We start from the raw sequence: 22020 nt of genomic DNA on the forward strand, positions 1-22020 counted from the left end.
GGCCCAGTCCGAGCCTGTATAATGGTAATATGTGGTCATGGTAGGTTGGTAGTTATCCCTTTTAAGTGTTATTATTGTTTTTTTGTCTTTATATAGTGGGTCTTGTTCAGTAACAATATGATGGTAATACTCAGACACTATCTTGTGGTAATTTATGGTTATACTGTGGTGGCATAACTTTGTCCTTGTATAGTGGTATTATTCTGTCACTACTGTGTATGTTGGTAATCTATTGTCATGATGTAGTATTGTTGTATAGTGATGCTGTTAGTAATACTGGTCTTTGTTTAGTGGGTTTTGTTAAGAAGCAGTATGTAGATAATACATGTTATTTGGCAAATTTCTGTATTATTTAGAAGTTGTACTTTGAATATTATTTTATTGCTGAGTTTTCTGTGTCATTTATGTTATATTTGTATATATATATTTTTTTTTTACTGGGGATAAAGATTGGCCTTTACAGACTCTAGCAAGATCACTGGGGTTAATGCATCTGAGCATGAGCTGGTGGGAGGGGGCTCAGGTCCAAATTTTGTCCTGGGGCCTATACTAGATGGCGTAACTACCACTGCAAGTGTATGAAAGTTGGGCACCTGTAGGCAACCGTTGCCTTCCTATCATTGCCATTTGATCAGGTTATCTAAAAGTCCAGTGCACTCTGAGTGATGAGCTTTTGAGTACTTGAACAGGAAAAACCTAAAATTAGTAGGGAGCACTTGCACATACAGGTCTTCTTTTATTCAACTAAGCAAACAAACCTTAATTTTAGTCCAGGGTTCTGGCTAGCCAAAATACAAGCCACCATTTTACTGGGTCAGCTGTGCATAGCAATTTATTAACTTTTTTTTATGTCATGTGATAGTTCACTTTACATTTTGTCACATAATTTTTAGGTTGCAATGCTTATGTGGGTGTCTACTGATTATCTAAGTAAAGTGGGATTGTGTCCATGTGCTTTATCAACAAATACCCCACCTTGGAGGAGTCAAACCTAGACTTTGAACTCTGGAAAATGTGTCGGAAGTAGTCTACACAAATGTCAGAGCACAGGTGGCTTTTTTACTAAGGTTTACTAAAGGGAGACCTCTGTTCCATGAACTTTCCAGGGCCTTCGGGACCAGAGGTGAGGAAGTAGGTCAGGATCCTTTTTTTATTTAAAGAAGGTTTGCAATGAAGTGTATCTTTGTGACCACATTTTTGTATTGCATAGTATACTTTGTTAGAGATATCAGCAAGGAGAGGGAGTGAGTTGTATAAAGATCTAAAATGCAAGGAGAGGAGAAAATGTATAATCTCAAGGAGGGCAGAATCCAGACTACACAGGAGAGGAAAGTATTTATAGAGGGAATTAGTGGAGGATAAAAGCTGTGCTGATAAATGATAAATGAAAAAGACAGCATTAAACTGAATACACAGATCTCACATACAACCTATAATACAAAGACTCTTGTTAGGGTACTTTGACTATAGACAGTATATTGATTTGTGATAAATTTTACTTGTATTTAGACAGTTTACACAAATTGTTTAAAGACCAAAAATCCCCTTTAAGAATGAGAAGCTCTCATGAGACATTTTCACAATTTTCATATTTTTGGTTTGAATGTATTAATGAAAGCAAGTGCTACAGTAACAAATAGTTAAGGACTGTGAGTGGCAAAGATATTTTGGATTTAATAAATAATAGAATGATATGTGTTACAATTCATATACACTAAAGCAAGAATGAGCAATTGGCCAAACTTTCTTGAAACTTCTTTTGGTACTCCCATATCATACTACATTATAGGTGGCAATATAAGTCTGCATTTTCCCAGAAATAATTCAAGTAGTAATTAGAATGTGTAATCAAAAAAAATTGGTAAATGTTGATTTGTTCAGATATATTAATAAATCTCCACCTGGGGATGAAGTGAATTTTTGAGATTAGAAAATTTCATATTTAAAGTAAAAGATGAAAAATCAGATTCTACATTGCATAGATTCCTTAAAGCAGAAAGAGTAAAATGATATTCTTGTTTAATGGATAAAGTATTGTCCAGACTTTAAAAAGCAAAAACATTCTTGCATAATATTGAAAAATATTAATCCTCAGTAGCTATAATTTTAATTGTAAGTGTTTTTGGTATTTACTAATGTAAAAAAAGAAATTGCTTAAAATTTTAAAATAATGACCATAGCAATATAGTAGCGCCTACTTTACTAATAGTGTTCTAGTACCCTGGTGCTGAGGGACTATAGGATTTATAATATTTTCTAGAATATCCAATTGCCAAGCATCTGCATCTAAAGAATTCTAAAGAGCTTATCCTTGTTCTTTAAGTTGTATAATGAAAGTTACTTACAAACACAAACTGGAGTTGGTCCTGACCACTTGTGATCCTGAAGGCATATACGAACAGATGTGCCAACTAAACGAAAGCCAGGATTACACTGATAAACTACGGTATCTCGATAGCTGAAGCCATCCCCGCTGATGTGTCCATTTACAATTGGATCAGGAGAGCCACAATGGCCTGCTGCAGATAAATACAAAACACAAATATGTTTAAAACACAATATGTATACATGAATTTAAAGTACATATTTAAAGTAACAAATGCAAAATTCAGGAACATTTTTAGAATCTTAATCATAGAAAAATTGTATTTTGCATCTTTCTTCTCATTCTTGTAGAAAAATGACCTATAGTATTTTCCAGCATACTTGATACCTTAAATACATTTTTTTCATAACATTAGGCCAATATTGTCAACTTACAGGGATAATCAAGTTACTTGACATTGAATTGAGCTATATTACACAGCCCCATATTACATATTTCACAACATTATACACAGATATATAATCTATGTACATATAGAAAGATATAGATATATGTATATATAACTATAAATATCTATCTATATACAGTACAGACCAAAAGTTTGGACACATCTTCTCATTTAAAGATTTTTCTGTGTTTTCATGACTATGAAAATTGTACATTCACACTGACGGCATCAAAACTATGAATTAACACATGTGGAATTACATACTTAACAAAAAAGTGTGAAACAACAGAAAATATGCCATATATTCTAGGTTCTTCAAAGTAGCCACCTTTTGCTTTGATGACTGCTTTGCACACTCTTGGCATTCTCTTGATTAGCTTCAAGAGGTAGTCACCTGAAATGGTTTTCACTTCACAGGTGTGCCCTGTCAGGTTTATTAAGTGGGATTTCTTGCCTTATAAATGGGGTTGGGACCATCAGTTGTGTTGTGCAGAAGCCTGGTGGATACACAGCTGATAGTCCTACTGAATAGACTGTTAGAATTTTTATTATGGCATGAAAAAAGCAGCTAGGTAAAGAAAAGCGAGTGGCCATCATTACTTTAAGAAATGAAGGTCAGTCAGACCGAAAAATTGGGAAAACTTTGAAAGTGTCCCCAAATGCAGTTGCAAAAACCATCAAGCGCTACAAAGAAACTGGCTCACATGAGGATCGCCCCAGGAAAGGAAGACCAAGAGTCACCTTTGCTTCTGAGGATAAGTTTATCCGAGTCACCAGCCTCAGAAATCGCAGGTTAACAGCAGCTCAGATTAGAGACCAGGTCAATGCCACACAGAGTTCTAGCGGCAGAAACATTTCTTCACCAACTGTTAAGAGGAGACTTTGTGCAGCTGGCCTTCATGGTAAAATAGCTGCTAGGAAACCACTGCTAAGGACAGGCAACAAGCAGAAGAGACTTGTTTTGGCTAAAGAACACAAGGAATGGACATTAGACCAGTGGAAATCTGTGCTTTGGTCTGATGAGTCCAAATTTGAGATCTTTGGTTCCAACCACCATGTCTTTGTGCGACGCAGAAAAGGTGAATGGATGGACTCTACATGCCTGGTTCCCACTGTGAACCATGGAGGAGGAGGTGTGATGGTGTGGGGGTGCTTTGCTGGTGACACTGTTGGGAATATATTCAAAATTGAAGGCACACTGGACCAGCATGGCTACCACAGCATCTTGCAGCGGCATGCTATTCCATCCGGTTTGCGTTTAGTTGGACCATCATTTATTTTTCAACAGGACAATAACCCCAAACACACCTCCAGGCTGTGTAAGGGCTATTTGACCAAGATGGAGAGTGATGGAGTGCTACGCCAGATGACCTGGCCTCCACAGTCACTAGACCTGAACCCAATCAAGATGGTTTGGGGTGAGCTGGACCGCAGAGTGAAGGCAAAAGAGCCAACAAGTGCTAAGCATCTCTGGAACTCCTTCAAGATTATTTGAAGACCATTTCTGGTGACTACAGCTTGAAGCTCATCAAGAGAATGCCAAGAGTGTGCAAAGCAGTCATCAAAGCAAAAGGTGGCTACTTTGAAGAACCTAGAATATAAGACATATTTTCAGCTGTTTCACACTTTTTTGTTAATTATATAATTTCACATGTGTTAATTCATAGTTTTGATGCCTTCAGTGTGAATGTACAATTTTCATAGTCATGAAAATACAGAAAAATCTTTAAATGAGAAGATGTGTCCAAACTTTTGGTCTGTACTGTACATATATACAGTTGTGCTCAAAAGTTTACACACCCCGGCAGAAATTTTCCTTTCTTGACCTTGTTTCTGAGAATATGAATGATGACAAAAAAATGTTTTCTCCACTCATGGTTATTGGTTGGGTGAAGCCATTTATTGTCAATCTACTGTGTCTTCTCTTTATAAATCTTAATAACCACCAAAAACATCCAAATGACCCTGACCAAAAGTTCACATGCCCCAGTTCTTAATATCGTGTATTGCCCCCTCTAACATCAATGACAGCTTGAAGTCTTTTGTGGTAGTTATGGATGAGATTCGTTATTTTCTCATATGGTAAAACTGTCCATTCTTCTTGGCAAAAAGCCTCCAGTTCTTGTAAATTCCTGGGTTGTCTAGCATGAACTGCGCGCTTGAGATCTCCCCAGAGTGGCTCAATGATATTGAGGTTAGGAGACTGAAATGGCCACTCCAGAACCTTCACTTTCTTCTGCTGTAGCCAATGACAGGTCGACTTGGCCTTGTGTTTTGGATCGTTGTCATGTTGGAATGCTCAATTACGTCCCATGCGCAGCTTCAGGGCTGATGAGTGCAAATTTGCTTCCAGTATTTGCTGATAACGTATTCATCTTTCCTTCAACTTTTACCAAGTTTCTTGTGCCTTTGTAGCTCACACATCCCCAAAACATCAGCTATGAACCTCCGTGCTTTACTGTAGGAATGGTGTTCTTTTCATCATAGACCTTGTTGACCTCTCTCCAAATGTAACGTTTATGGTTGTGGCCAAAAAGTTCAATTTTGGTCTCATCACTCCAAATTACCTTGTTCCACAAGTTTTGAGTATTGTCTCTGTGCTGATTTTATGTATTGTAGGCAAGATAATTTGTAGCATTAGCGCAGTAATGGCTTTCTTCTGGTGACTCGACAATGCAGCCCATTTTTCTTCAAGTGCCTCCTTATTGTATCATGAAACAGCCACACCGCTAGTTTTCAGAGAGTCCTGAATTTCAGCTGATGTTATTTGTGGGTTTTTCTTTGCATCCCGAACAATTTTCCTGGCAGTTGTGGACTAAACTTTTGTTGGTCTACCTAACCGTGGTTTGGATTTTACAGAGCCCCTGATTTTCCATTTGTTAATCACAGTTTGAATGCTGCTGGCATTATCAATCCCTTGGATATCTTTTTGTATCCCTTTCCTGTGTTATACAGTTCAACTACCTTTTCCTGTTGATCCGTTGACAATTCTTTTGTTTTCCCCATGACTTACAATCCAGAAATGTCATTGGCTGGATGAAAGATGCAAGAGTCTGTCTGGATCCCAGAAACTCACTCAGCTTTTATGCACACACACTGATTACAAGCAAACAGGTCACAGGTGAGGATATTACCTCTAGTAGCCATTCAAACCCATTTGTGTCAAATTCTGTGCATGTTATCAGGCCAAAATCACCATGGGATGTGAAATTTTGATCAGGGTTATTTGGATGTTTTTGGTTGGCATTAAGATTTAAAAAGAGAAAACACAGTAGATTGACAATAAATGGCTTCTCCCAACCAAAACCATAAGTGGAGAAAAAGGTTTTTTTGTTATCATTCATATTCTCTGAAACAAGGCAAAGAAAGGAAAAATTCTGCCGGGGTATGTAAACTTTTGAGCACAACTGTATATATACCTATATATATATATATATATATATATCTATAAATACATATATGTATATACACATCTAGTATGATTGCAGTAGTAGTTACAACTTTCCAAAGAGGAATCCCATCATTTGCTTGTATTAAAGGTGCTACCTGGTCATATGATATATACTTCTCTTTGGAGAGTTGCAACTACTACTACAATCATACTGGCAGTACAACTTCTTTATATTATCAAATGTATTTTTTTCTGCTGATTTTTGGGAGTCTATGCTGAACCTTTCGAACTACATATCTTTTTTATTGCCTTGTATTACCAAATCATATTTAAGACTATGTCAAAATGTATTTTCATTTTTTTGTTGTTTCCTTGAAACATGCTATAACCATCGTGGAAATGGAAATTGCATAATTATAGCATAATTATACATTATATGCTGACATCTACTATATCTGTACATTTTTGTACTTTAAATTAAAGTTCTGAGCAATAAAACCGTTCAAATTTCAGAAACAAGTGAGCCTATTTACCTAGACATCTTGTTTCAATGCCACTCCATAGACCATTAGCCAAACATTCCCTTACATGTGAGCCAACAAGAGTGTAACCAGTATTGCAGGTAAATATTGTTGTTGCTCCATAAACATTTAACGTTCCAATCCGGTTACCATTTGGAGGTGTTGGTAAATCGCCACATGAAATAACTGTGAAAACAAAACAATTGCCATATGAATGAAAATATATTTGCTCAACCTGTTCCCTACATAGTCATGGAGATTTTATTTCATGTGAAGAGTGTATCATGTGAGTATTTTCGGTATTGTGGTTGTAAGAGCGTGTCTAACATAAATTTCCATTTACGTTGAAATCAATATCATGATTCTACATACTTTAACTGAGCAAATAGTACATTCATATTTTCAGCAATTCAGACCAAAGAAAGTTATCTTTTGCTTTATCCTATATCTAAAGCAATTGCAGTTTAACTCTTGTCACAGATTTACTTGTAATAAAATATAACAATCACAGAGACATTTGTAGAATTGCTGCACTATTTCCTATTGCCTTAGTGGCACACCAATTGTTCTGAAATGTTTCTAGTACAAAATTTGGATCAATAACCCAAATTTATATAGTGAGACATATTGTTCTTTGAAAATGCACAAATCAAATGAAAATAACATTTTATTCATACAAGTAAAATAAAACGCAATTCAGTAAGAGTTTCATGGGGTAAAGAGGATATATTTTCAGAACAATATCCATTTTGAGACATAAGGTGCTATTTTATAAAATATAAAAGGATAAAAAATATGATGTTGTTAAAGTAAAACTCTACCAAAATTATATTAATAAATTACAAAACAAGTTTTTTTAATTTCATAATAAATTAATTTATTTATATAATCAACAATTTTCAGGAATAATCATGTAGGTCTACAAAAAGATCTATCTATCTATTTATCTATCTCTTTATCTAACTATCTTTTATCTTTTTTTGACTAGGATGAAGTGAAAGTCATATGCTTTGCCAACCACATCAAGCCGGGCTGTAAAATGAATCGGTATAATTATCAAGTTGCTCTGTATATGAGATAACTGGGATTTATTGATATTCTTGCATTGATTATTTTACTTTTGGTATATGATATTTTAGAACTTCTTTTCATATATTCTCCCTATATGCGTCATACGATTGCATCATGGCTTATGTCATACAAGTTACTCTAAACTTTAGATGAGTCTGTGGATCCCCTTTGGGTCAATGTTATACTATTTATACTTGTGTTCCATACTATCATATGCTAGATCTCTGACTAAATATTGCTTGGATTATTCAATAACATTAAATAATAAAGGTTTCCAAAATGATTAAATATTGCGAACTGATTTTATGTAAACCTAATCTCAGCAAATTTGAACAATATGTGTTTCGATCTGCATGAAACGTCAAAAAATTCCAGTGGCAGTTCACATATTGCAAAAGATTGCATCGGCTACACAAAGCTCACATGACTGCAGGCGCATTTGCATGGACATTCCTATAATATCATGCACATCATAGCCTGTAGAAAATCTTACTCAGGGAAATCAGCAGCCGTTTTAGGGTGATTAAAAAGATGCTCTAAAAAATGGGAAAAATACTTTAGACAGTAATGTGTTGTACAACTGCAGCACTGAAGAAAATAAGTGTAGTTATCTGTGAATAATACTATGAATATGAGTTTCAATTTCTAAAAGAAGAGAGAGATAGTAGAGGTGCTAGTAGTATATTCAGTTTGCATTATCAGTGATATGGTGTCGCTGCATTTGAATGAAAATTACACAGTTTTTTTCATTCTTGATGCACTAGAAAGCAGCATATCAGCAGAATATTTTCTATGGAAAAAAAATTATATAAAATCAGTGTCAGTCAGAGATGGTGTGCCTGCTTGTTAAAAGCAACTGTATTGAGATTTTGTATTTTGTGGTCTATCCTTTTTGTAAAATGGAAAATATTGTTTTTTTAAAGTTACAAAAGAAGATTCTCCAAAATGTTATCACTTAACTGTGACTGTATACTTCTCAAATTGCGCATGTCAAATTTCACCAGCACCTGTATTGGTGCTGTATTGGTGTGTTGTGTTCAGATGTAACATTTTGATTAGTAAAACAGATGTGCAAACAAATTTGTTTACGATCAATCCTAAAGAATCATTACCGATAGACAGCAGAAACCTTAACCCCATACACTTCTGTGGTTCTTAGCAGAAGTTGAAAAACTCCAGAGAACAATTGCCAAATACATAAGTAGAATGAATTCTGGCTCTCACTAGTACATTAAAATTCAGCAGACTATATTCCAAAAACATAAAAGCAGAGCAAAATATATGCATGCAGAACAGTTATAGAGCTAGATGGTCTTGTATATCCTACCTAGTTTCAGATGCATTGTTTCCTAGGGAATTTTGTAGGCATGGGTATGGGGAAGAGTTTAAATCGCTCATGGATAGGCAATATTGCTACTTTGTACCCATAGTGATCTTATTTTATTTAACTTAATTTCTATACTGTAAGTTTTGAGATTTGAGTATCATATGATAAGTAATATGTTTTAATATAGTTATAAAGGCACTTAAAGTATAGAAAAAATGATTAAACTTAAAGCGAACCTATCAGTAAAATTGTTAGAATATATTTTATAAGCTGATGTAGTAATGATTTCACAAAAAAACTGATAAGCAAATCATATACCAAATCTGAGAAAAAAGCCTCTTCATGGCACGAGCCTCTTAGGCAGATGAGACGATTTCAGTTGAAGTCGCCTCCAGCCTCAGCCAGGGAAATCCCCACACTACCCTTCACTGCTGACATCACTCTCCCATGCATTATCAGTGAGTTATGTGCTGTAAGAGCTGCTATCTCTCCCAAGAACAGGGCTGAGACTCTGAATCTCATCACCCTGTCCTGCTCTGTAAACAGTGGGGCAAGAAGTGTAATCAGCAGCCAGCTGATAAGAAGAATGGAAACAGCAGAAGCAATGACTCCTGTACAGGTGTGCTCCACCCAGTGTGTCTTTGTGCTGCTGCCTACACCCCTCCTCCACTGAACTCACAGTCTGCAGAGAGACAGAAATGGCAGGTATCTGGTGTAACTGCAGGAAGAAAACGTGCTGTACAGTGCAGTGTGTGTTATATAGGAGTAGGACTTCAATGGAGGAGGGGGCTGCCGTCTAAGCAAAATAGAGGATCAATGAGTGGAGTAGAGCACTACAGAAGTTATCACCTCTTCTGTGAAAGCACTGCTGTGCTGCACTAGATAACAGCCATGCACTTTCAGAACAGTATATACACAAAGACTTGTATGGATCTGCATATATATATATGTATATATATAAATGTATATGTATATACACAGTACCGTTCAAAAATTTGGGGTCACCCAGACAATTTTGTGTTTTCCATGAAAACTCATACTTTTATTTATCAAATGAGTTGCAAAATGATTAGAAAATATAGTCCAGACATTGACAAAGTTAGAAATAATTATTTTTATTAGAAAGAATAATTTTCTCCTTCAAACTTTGCTTTTGTCAAAGAATGCTCCCTTTGCAGCAATTACAGCATTGCAGACCTTTGGCATTCTAGCTGTTAATTTGCTGAGGCAATGAGGTGTTCACACCGTGCAGTAACTGAGGCAGTGACCCAAGCAAGTCCAACAAAAGCAGCTTTTATTCAGCACTCACGGGTAAAACAGAAAGTCCTCCGGTTCGCAGCCGGGTTAACATCAGTCCATAACAACGATTGCCGTGGGCAATGGCCACGCCGGGCCGCTCAGAGCTTGATGGGTGCAGAGTCTTCCCAGGTGTAGGTTCAGCTACACACAGGCCCCCCAAGCTTTCCTGCTATGTTCCAAGCAGGTCTCAACACTGTATAACACTAATCCTTAATGCAGGGTTTTTAAAGGACCTGTGGCAAGAGCCACTGGAAAACCCGGGTTGGAGGGAGGAGGCCGCCCCACTGCCTTCCTGTAGCCTCCTCCAAGAAATGAAGGCCCTGCCGGATTTTACTTAATCTGCCTTAGCCAGATAGCCTGACCAGGTCAATGCTCACCTTCATTCCTGCATTGCAGCCGCAGGTGAGTTTGTGACTGCAATGCACTCTAATGGATTTAATATTAGAGATGAGCGTTGTTCTACTCGAACTGTTCGCCAATCTCAAATTCGAGCTGTTTTGGGCGGTGTTCGAGCCGGTCGGCGAACACGAACAATTTGAGAAAAATTCAGCTGTTCGAGGTTATGTTCGATAACTGTTCGTGCACCAAAATCATAACTGGATTTTTTCTCAGTAATGATGAAAATTAATGTTAATACGCAGTTTGAGTGTACAGCAGGGCGGGGGGAGGGGCAGGGGATGGATCTCTGCAGGAACAATGAAGATCTCCATTTTTTTTTCTCTTTCCCGCATTTGCAGTGGGGAGGTGCAATCTGTCAGCCTATCAGCAGTGCACACACGGAGCGAAGTGCTTTTTTTCACACAAGCAAGGGCATGTGTGATTGGCAGTGTATGTCACATGTCCTTGCCCTATAAGACCAAGCCATTTTCCCCGTCGCCACCATTTTCTCACTGCTGCAGCTGCGTGTTAGACGGCACCGCTGTTGCTGTGTGCGCTATACCTTGTTAATTTCAAGCCAATTTTCGCACAAATATACAGATAGCTTGGGAGTAGGGAATAGTTGTGATTGCAGTCCTTTTAAGGACTAGGTTACAGCATTTCCTACGACTTTTATCAGGCAGGTCTGTGCTCTTAAATAGATAGATTGTGGGAGTAAAGACTAATTGTAATTGGAGTCCTTTTCAGGACTAGGTTACATCAGTTCCTATCAGTTTTTGCCAGGCAGGTCTGTGCCAGTGCTGTGCAAGTTTTTTTCACAGCATTTGGCTGAATCTAGCAAAGCTAATCCTTTTTGGCCTATTGCAGAGTGTGTTAGTCAGTGGAGTAGCCTATCTGTGTTGCAAGATATACCACCTGTGTATAGAATACCAATTTTTTTACTGCACCTAGTGAAGTAAAATCTTTTGGGCATAGCATCATTCTATTAGTCCATCTATACTGACCTCCATCAGGTTGCAAACTGAATATAATTTTTTTCTGCATCTAGCTCTGAAAAAATATTTGGGCTTCTAGCAGTGTGTGGGACTTGGTCTATTAGTCCATCTATACTGACCTCCATCAGGTTGCAAATTAAAAATAATTTTTTTCTGCATCTAGCTCTGAAAAAATATTTGGGCTTCTAGCAGTGTGTGGGACTTGGTCTATTAGTCCATCTATACTGACCTCCATCAGGTTGCAAATTGAATAAAAAAAATTTCTGCATCTAGCTCTGAAAAAATATTTGGGCTTCTAGCGGTGTGTGGGACTTGGTCTATTAGTCCATCTATACTGACCTCCATCAGGTTGCAAATTAAAAATAATTTTTTTCTGCATCTAGCTCTGAAAAAATATTTGGGCTTCTAGCAGTGTGTGGGACTTGGTCTATTAGTCCATCTATACTGACCTCCATCAGGTTGCAAATTAAAAATAATTTTTTTCTTCATTTAGCTCTGAAAAAATATTTGGGCTTCTAGCAGTGTGTGGGACTTGATCTATTAGTCCTTCTATACTGACGTCCAGCAGGTTGCAAATTGAATATAATTTTTTTCTGCATCTAGCTCTGAAAAAATATTTGGGCTTCTAGCGGTGTGTGGGATTTGGTCTATTAGTCCATCTATACTGACCTCCATCAGGTTGCAAATTAAAAATAATTTTTTTCTGCATCTAGCTCTGAAAAAATATTTGGGCTTCTAGCAGTGTGTGGGACTTGGTCTATTAGTCCATCTATACTGACCTCCATCAGGTTGCAAATTAAAAATAATTTTTTTCTGCATCTAGCTCTGAAAAAATATTTGGGCTTCTAGCAGTGTGTGGGACTTGGTCTATTAGTCCATCTATACTGACCTCCATCAGGTTGCAAATTGAATAAAAAAATTTTCTGCATCTAGCTCTGAAAAAATATTTGGGCTTCTAGCGGTGTGTGGGACTTGGTCTATTAGTCCATCTATACTGACCTCCATCAGGTTGCAAATTAAAAATAATTTTTTTCTGCATCTAACCCAGCCAATAGTTTTGGCCTAATACCACAGTTTGGCCACTCAGCTCTGCTCGGTTACCATCCATTGTTTTTTTGTGCAAACAACTCCAGAGTTGTGAATTAGTTAACCACCAAAATGAGTGGAAAAAGGCCTGCTGCTGGTGGAAAGGGGAATAGGCGTGTTGGGAAGGGGAAAAAAGGTTGTGTCCGTGGGGTAGGTGCAGAAGAAAGACCATCTTCCAGCCAAACTAAAATGTCTACTTCTTTAAGCGGACAATGTGATAAGATCCCTTTCTTACGGCCACGCCAATCGCTACAAATTCCAGATGAGGCACAAAAACAGCAGGTGCTTCAACGGATATCAAGTGCTCCTTTAAGTGGGCTCTCCTCCACATCAACTTCAACATCACAAATACTCCAGTCCTCAAAGGTGTCACCCAAATCGCACTTGCTTCCTCACAGCTCCCAAATCTCCAGCTGCCCGTCTGAGTATGAGGTAGAACAGATGGTTGAGTCTGCAGAGCTGTTTACTCATACTATAGCCTGGGAATCAGAGGTCGACTCCAGCGCTTCTGTGAATCCAGACGAGGAAATGATCTGCACTGATGCCCAGAATCTTTATGAGTCGGATCCAGGACCAGACGCAGAAGGTTCTGACCATAATGTAGACCCTCATTCCCAAACTGTAACTCCTGTTGGTGGAGACAATGAGGAAGACGATGATAAGACTCAAATACCTGATTGGAGCGACAACTTTAGTTTTTCGTCAGGGCAGGAACAGGTTGGCTCTGAGGACGACGGGTGTGATAACGCACAGGGTGATGATGATGAGGTCGGAGATCCCACTTACTGTCAACCCACAGTCAGCCAAGAGATGAGGTCAGCAGAGGAGATGGAGGAAGATGCTAGTGACGACGAGGTCAGGTTGCGCCTTCCTGGACAGAGACGTAGTACTGGAAGCACGTCAACAACTGCATCCTCAAACACAACTCTGCCTCTCACCACAAGTCGTGGTGGCTCTTCAGGTCGCATGGGTGCTAAGCCTTGCATAGCCTGGGCATTTTTTCAGATCGATAAAGATGACCCAACTCGTGTTATCTGTAACATTTGTCAGCAAAAGCTAAGTAGAGGCCAAAAAATACATAGTTTGAGTACTTCATGCATGAACCGGCACATGGACATGAAGCATAAGTTGCAGTGGGAAGCTCAATGTGCTACAATGCGGTCTAGCCGGCCGGGCCAACCACCGTCTGCCATATCTTGTGCATCCGCGGCCTCTTCATCCTCTGTGACTGGGGGGACAGCAGTCACACCTGTTTTGGGGCGCAGACCTGCCACCTCTTTACCCGCAACAGCCAGCGTGATTGGCAGGTCATCATTTTCTTTGGAGGTGGTAACACCAGCTGGTCTTGAGCGCTGTCCGACATCGATAGCACCACCTTTGGATCAAGGCAACCTAACATGTCCGCCTGCATCTTCCTCACAGACCGGCAGTTTGCCGGGGACACCCTTATCAACCCCGTCTAAGCACAATAGCCAGCCCTCGGTCCCTCAGATGTGGACAAGTAAAAGACCATTTCCTCCTAGCCATGAGAAAGCTAAGAGGTTGAATTTCACCATCTGCAAGCTCTTGGCTACAGAAATGCTGCCTTTCCGCCTGGTGGACACAGAGGATTTTCGAGACCTTATGTCCGTCGCAGTGCCCCAGTACCAGATGCCCAGTCGGCACTACTTCTCAAAGAAAGGTGTGCCTGCGCTCCACCAGCATGTCGCACACAACATCACCGCTTCTTTGAGAAACTCTGTGTGTGACAGGGTGCATTTCACCACAGACACTTGGACGAGTAGGCATGGACAGGGGCGTTACATGTCGCTGACTGGGCACTGGGTAACTATGGTGACAGCAGGACAAGGGGCTGCTGTCCAAGTCTTGCCGTCCCCACGAGTTGTGCGTCAATCCTCTTTATGTCATTTTTCCTCCACTGCTTCTGCCTCCTCAACCTCCTCTCGGTCTTCCACCTGCACCCAAAGCCTGTCTGGTCATGCCACAAGCTTTCTAACTGCGCAGAAGGGATAGTGCACACCTCCTTACTATGCTGGCAGTAGGGCTCAACGTCATCAGGCGGTTTTTACATTGAAATGTCTGGGAAATGTGAGTCACACAGCTGAGGAGTTGTGGTCAGCTCTGGAGAACCAATATCATGAATGGCTGTCTCCACTGGACCTGAAACCAGGGAAGGCCGTGTGCGACAATGCTGCAAACCTGGGTGCGGCCCTTCGCCGGGGCAATGTCACACACGTGCCTTGTATGGCTCACGTGTTGAACCTGGTTGTCCAGCAATTTTTAGCCCACTATCCCAGACTAGATGGCCTTCTGCAGAGGGCACGGTCGCTGTGTGCTCACTTCCGCCGTTCGCATCCCGCAGCTCAGCGACTTACATCTCTACAGAAGTCGTTGGGCCTGCCACTTCACCGGCTAAAATGCAATGTGCCTACCCGGTGGAATTCAACTCTGCACATGTTGCAGCGACTATGGCAGCACCGACAAGCCCTGGTGCAATACGTTCTGACGTATAGCCTGGGCCAACGAGATTCAGAGGTGGGGCAAATCACGCTGGAGGAGTGGTCTCAGATCAGGGACCTATGCACCCTTCTGCACAGTTTTGAAATGGCGACGAAGATGTTTAGTGCTGACGATGCCATTATCAGCATGACTATTCCGGTGATTTACATGCTGGAGCACATGTTAAACAGAATTCGGAGTCAGGTGGTGGCACAAGAGGAGGTGGAGGAAGTAGAGGAGGAGGAGTTGTATGCGGAAGGGCTAACATCTGCAAGGTCCAGACGGTCGGCAGCACCAAGGCGGCAGGCATGTGAGGGTGGGGGAGATGATTTTACCAGGGCGCATGGTAGCAGCCAAACTACTGAGGAAGGTGCAGGAGCCCAGGAAGAAGTGGAGGACGAACTGATGGAAGACTCATCAGATGAGGGAGACCTTGATCACATTTCTGTTGTGCGAGGTTGGGGGGAGAGGACAGAGGAAGGAAGCATGATTGCTACCTCGCCACCAACACAACAGGGACTTGGTGCTCCTGGATGCGCAACACACATGAGTGCCTTCTTGCTGCACTACCTGCAACATGACCCTCGAATTGTGAGAATTAGAAATAATCCTGACTACTGGGTTGCCACACTGTTAGATCCCCGGTACAAAAGTAAATTTGCAGAAATTATTCCTGCCATAGAAAGGGATGCACGCATGCAGGAGTATCAGCAGAGACTGTTGCAGAATCTTACATGTGCTTTTCCACAAAATACCAGTGGTGCACGTAGTGAATCTCACAGTTCCAACTTGCCAACCGTGGGACCGTCAAGTGTTCAGCACTCAAACCGTAACAGAACCACAGTATCTGCTGGTAACATCAATTTTGCGGAATCATTTCACCACTTTTTTAGCCTTTGCAAGGCCACAGGAGACAAGAAGTCTGACACATAGTGAACGCCTAGAGACGATGGTACAGGAGTATCTCCAAGTAAACATTGAAGCCACGACTGTGTCACTGGACCCTTGCTCTTTTTGGGCTTCCAATCTGGATAAATGGCCGGAGCTAGCCACTTACGCCTTGGAGATCTTGTCATGCCCCGCAGCCAGCGTTCTGTCTGAACGTGTGTTCAGCGCTGCTGGTGGTGTGCTGACAGATAAGCGCACGCGGCTCTCCACTGATAATGTAGACAGACTCACGTTCATAAAGATGAACAAATCATGGATCCGAAACGACTTTTCTACCCCTGTGTCATCCTGGGGAGAGTAAAAGCTTGATGATTGGTTAAAATCACCCTACCAACCGTTTTAAGCTTTCAAATTACTAATCATGTTTATCTGTATCTTGACTGGAAAATAATTTGGGCTTTGTAGCAGTGTGCAGCACTGATCCTATTAGGCCATCTATAATAAGCTTCACCAGATTTAAAATTAAAAATAATTTTTAGCTGCATCTAGCCCGGAAAATAATTTTGGGGCTCCGAGATGCGCAAGACACATAAGTGCCTTCTTGCTGCACTACCTGCAGCATGACCCTCATATTGTCAGAATTCGAAGTAATCATGACTACTGGGTTGCCACACTCTTAGATCCCCCAAACTTTTCGATCAACCTTTTCATTTTAATAAAGACCAAAACAATGGTCATTTTTGAAATTATAAGCATTAGCAGGTTGTTAGAAACTGAAATCAAACAGTTTTCAACTCAAAACTTTATTCTAGGTGATGTTACATTTTCACATTGGACCCCTTGTTCGAAAGGAGCTTCTGAACTCTCTCGTCCATTGAATTTGTCAGGTTTTGGATGGTTTCTGCTTCAATTGTTTTGCATGAGGACAGAATACCCTCCCAGAGCTGTTGCTTAGATGTGAACTGCCTCCCGCCATCATAGACACTCCTTTTAATGATGCTCCAAAGGTTCTGAATATGGTAGAGGTCAGGGGAGCATGGGGGTCACACCATAAGTTTGTCCCCTTTTATGCCCATATCAGCCAGAGATGCAGATGTTTTATGTGCAGCATGAGATGGTGCATTATCATGCAGAAAAATGATCTTGCTGTGAAATACACGGTTCTTCTTCTTGAACCATGGCAGGAAGTGCTGTTTGAGAAAATCCACATACATTATGGAGTTCATCTTTAGCGCCTTCAGGGATCCTAAAGGGGCCGACAATCTCTCTCCCCATGATTCCAGCCCAAAACATTACTCCACCTCCTCCTTGTTGGCGCTGTAGCCGTGTTTGCGTGGGGTGTCCATCAACCAGCCATCCTCCACTTCATTCATCTGGACCATCGAGCGCTGCACGGCACTCATCCGTGAACAAAACAGTTTTGAAATCAGTCTTCATGTAATGTTTGGCCCACTGGAGCCGTTTCTGCTTGTGTGAAGTGGATAGAGGAGGTCGGCAGGATGGCATATGCACAGCTGCAAACCTCTGAAGGACCCTGCATCTTGTTGTTCGGGGGACGTTGGAGGCACAAGCAGCTTCAAAAACTTGTCTGCTGCTATGACAAGGCTTTTTTGCCGCTGCTGTTTCAACCTGACGTAATTGCCTGTAGGAAAGAGTCCTCAATTTGCCCTTATCAGCACGCACACGTGTGTACTGTGAATCAGCTACATACTTCTTGATTGCCAAGACACTTCATCCTGATCATCGCACAATGTTGATTGTAGTCATGCCTTGACCTAAACACTCCACAATTTGTTGCTTCTCAGCAGCCGACACATCCTTTTTCTTTCCCATTTTGGCAGAAAATGTAGGCTGCTTAATAATGTGAGAGAGCCTTCTTAAGTAGTCTTGCCTTTCATTGGACACACCTGCCAAACTAATTAGCACAGGTGTCTGCAATTGCTTACAGTGATATAAAGAGCCCTGACACACATCACCATCAATGAGTTTAACTGACAAACAAACAAATTCTTCCCTTATCACTCCTAAACACTTTTTGCATAATAATTTGGAACGCGGTGTACATGTGCTTTTCCACAAAACACCAGTGGTTCACGTAGTGAATCTTACAGTTCTAACTTGCCAACCGTGGTCTGTATGGAATTGTTCAATAAAGGGCCCAAAATTAAGATAACATAGATGGGAGAGGTCTCTATGAATAGGAATTCCTAAGTATTTGATACCCTGTGAGGGCCAGGCAAAGGGAAAGTTGGACTGGATGGAATCCTATATGGATTTAGGGAGGGAGACATCGAGGGCCTCAGACTTCGCTGCATTGATTTTAAAATTTTACCATGTAACAAAGTGATCTATTTCAGCCATAACAGCAGGGATGGATATATGTGATTGAGTGATATATACTAGGACATCATCAGCAAATAGAGAGCACTTGTACTCGGTGCCTCCCACCTCAATCCACCTAATATTGGGGTTATGGCGAATTGATGAGAGCAGGTGCTCCGTCACTAGGATGTATAAGAGAGGGGACAGAGGACATCCCTGCCTTGTCCCATTGGTGATTGTGAAAGGTGATGAAAATGTTCTGACGCACCCCCTGGGCCTTGGGACACCCGGAGCCGGACCCTTTTTGGTGGATGCTGGTGGTTGTAGTCTTCGTGGCGGCGATCCGGTTCCGTGGCTCAGGGCGGTCAAACCAGTGGCGGAACTATTTATGTGGTTTTGATGTTTAAATGTCCGACTACGCCACCCGTGGATTGCGGTCAGAGTGAACCGCCGCTACAGGGCAGACCGCTAAGGCTGGTGTTGTGGGTGCAGCAGAGCGTAGCATAACTCCCCACGGGAGGAGTATAGCCTCAGGGCAGTGTATGCGGAGGATGGGGGTGATGGTGCAGGGCAGCAGCAGTAACGACACGGAGTCAGTGATGCAGTTCAGGGCCTTTACTCACAGTTCTTATTATCCAGACCACGTCTGCAGGTAACGGCTGCCCACGTCGTACTGTGCTCACCAGGTGAGGGGCTCAGACAACTCCCAGATAACTTTGGAGCGCTTCACAGGACCCCCTTTGTGTGTCCTTTGTCTGGCCTTTCTTACCAACACTTCTGTCCGGCTGCCTCGGGCCTCCTCTTGGTAAACTTGGCGCCAGTTTCCCTGACCCTATGTGGTGCCTTCCTAGCGGGTGGAGCAAGGGGCTGCGCCACATAAAATGTCAGAGCCTCCGGTTTCTAGCTGAGGGTCGTTTCCTGCCTCCACTAGTTCGGGGACCGGTCTCCCCCTTTGGCCTGACCCCTCCACGCAGGTGGATTCGGGCGTGCGGTGGCGACTCGCCCGTCTGCACCCCTGGGATCCCTTCATTCCTCGTTCCTGGAGCCTTCTCCGCTCCTCTTCCTTCCTTCTCCCTCTTGCAGGCCTGGGCCTCTGTTACTAGGCCCGCCTCCGGAGCAGAGCTCATGCAGAGCCCCTGCTCCCTGCCACTTCTGCTCAGACTTCTCTGCACTGAACTAAGATGGTGCCCACCTTTTACACTCCCTTCTCAATGCACCCAGGAACTGCTTCCTCCCTGCTCCTGCACTGCAGGGTTCCCCTTCCTCAGTGTTCCCTCCCCCCACTCCAGCCAGGGACAGGGACTGTCGTGCCCATCTCAGGGGCATATTGGTCGCCCTGCCCCACGGCAATGTGGTGTAATGCATGCAGGTGTCGGGTCCTGATCCACACTCCATCCTTATCTGAGAGTGAGATATCACACCTCTGGGTGAGGTGCAATACGTCTGTAGCAACCGAGCCCTCGGTGCTACAGTTCCATTTATCTTCAGCCTAGGTGACGTATTGTGATACAGGGCCGTGATTTTGGCTATAAAAGGGTCCCCTAGACCCCTACCCCAAGCTTTTTAAGAGAATCATATATGGCGTGCCAGGAGACTCTATGGAATGCTTTCTCAGCATCCAACGAGAGTATCTACTTACAAATTTTTAACTGCATCTAGCCCAGGAAATACTTTGTGCCTAGTAGCAGTGTCTGCTAGTCAGCGGATTATCCTGGCTGTTAAGCAAGCTACACCACCTGTAGTTTGGACACTTAATTTTTTCAAAGGAAATGCTTCGGGACCACGGGATACTTAGTGAAGAGCATCAGGAGGCACCCCAAGGCATAGGGGCTGGGACTGGCACTAGGATCCCTTGCGGTGGACAGCCGAGCTCGATCCTTATAAAAGCTTTTTAACTGCAGCAGCTTTAGTGGACGCTACTGGAGCTGGAATTACGCGGCTGCTGGCATGAGACTTGCCCTCCAATAGATCCTTGTAAATGGATTTAAAGTGTATTCATTCAAATTAGAGGGACAATTTAAATTAAAAAGCTTAGAGCTGCCTCCACCACAGGGGGGCTCTCTCGACCCACCAGCGGACAGGCACCAGTATTGGGAGAGGGGGGCTGGCCGTCAGGGTTCACCGCGGCTCTGGCACAAACCCGGCGACATGGAGGTGGCACGGGCAGGAGCGGACTGGCCGTCTCGGCTTCTCACTTTTTGGATTTTAGAAGGGCATGACATGCCTATATCTGTGTCTCCCCCTCCTTTTACTCCTCCACCTCTTTTCTTTTCGCATGACTATATGTACTTGTCACTTTTCCATGTGTTAGTTGTGTCTTCTGAGCAGTTTGTCAGCTTTTGGACACCTTTGAAGGTGTTTTCTATGTGTTTCTATGTGTTTTTGTTTGCCTGCCATTGGTTTTAACGGTGTTCGAAGGTGTTCGACGAACAGTTCGACGAACAGTTCGGCGAACACACGGGTGTTCGACGAACCGAACCGAACTCGAACACTACGGGGGTGGCTCAACACTATTTAATATGTCTCTGTACACATTCTGGGGGATATATACCATCCCTCATTTACGATCCCGGTCACTGCCTCACAGCCCATATTAATCTTTTCCTTTTATTAGCCAGCCTCAGGTATGGCTTTTTCTTTGCCACTTTGCCCTGAAGGCCAGCATCCTGGAGTCACCTCTTCACTGTAGACGTTGAAACTGGTGTTTTGCTTGTACTCTTTAATGAAGCTACCAGTTGAGGAGCTGTGAGGCGTCGATTTCTCAAACTAGAGACATGTACTTGTCTTGTTGCTCATTTGTGCAGCGGGGCCTACCACTTCTCTTTCTACTCTGGTTAGAGCCTGTTTGTGCTCTCCTCTGAAGGGAGTAGTACACACCGTTGTAGGAAATCTTCAGTTTCTTGGCAACTTCTCACATGGAATAGCCTTCATTTCAAGAACATTTCAACAGCCTTTAAGAACAAGAATAGACTGTCGAGTTTCACATGAAAGTTCTCTTTTTCTGACCATTTTGAGAATTTCATAGAACAAACAAATGTAATGCTCCCGATTCTCAACTAGCTCAAAGGAAGGTCAATTTTATAGCTCCTCAAATCTGCCAAACCATTTTCATCTGGGCTAACATACTTGTGCAAGGGTTTTCTAGGGTTTTCTAAACATCCATTAGCCTTCTTACACAGTTAGCAAACACAAAGTACCATTAAAACACTGGAGTGTTGGTTGCTGGAAATGGGCCTCTATACACCTATGTAGATATTGTAATAAAAACAAGATGTTTGCAGCTAGGATAGTCAATGTATTGGGTGTATTTCTGATTCATTTAATATTAGCCTCATTGAAAAAAATGTGCTTTTCTTTAAAGAATAATGAAATTTCTAATTGACCACAAACTTTTGAACGGTAGTGTATGTATGTGTGTGTTTGTGTGTGTATATACAGCTCTGGCAAAAATTATGAGACCACTGCACAG

The 22020-nt window shown here is 41.9% G+C and overlaps 1 protein-coding gene across 2 annotated transcripts in view; it reads right to left on the reverse strand.

Annotated features, from left to right (window-relative positions):
- CSMD1 (CUB and Sushi multiple domains 1) overlaps positions 1-22020 on the reverse strand; it is a 2980041-nt gene that overhangs the window by 359359 nt on the left and 2598662 nt on the right. For both annotated transcript variants that reach the window (XM_073675393.1, XM_073675394.1), the window contains exons 52-53: positions 6699-6872; positions 2346-2519 (exon numbers count right to left, since the gene is read on the reverse strand). In XM_073675393.1, coding sequence (XP_073531494.1) covers positions 2346-2519; positions 6699-6872 — 348 coding nt within the window. The remainder of the gene's footprint in view (positions 1-2345; positions 2520-6698; positions 6873-22020) is intronic.

Source organism: Phyllobates terribilis, unplaced genomic scaffold (assembly GCF_046119375.1).
Source record: "Phyllobates terribilis strain yellow unplaced genomic scaffold, ASM4611937v1 Scaffold_3__8_contigs__length_932513732, whole genome shotgun sequence".
NCBI lineage: Eukaryota > Metazoa > Chordata > Amphibia > Anura > Dendrobatidae > Phyllobates > Phyllobates terribilis.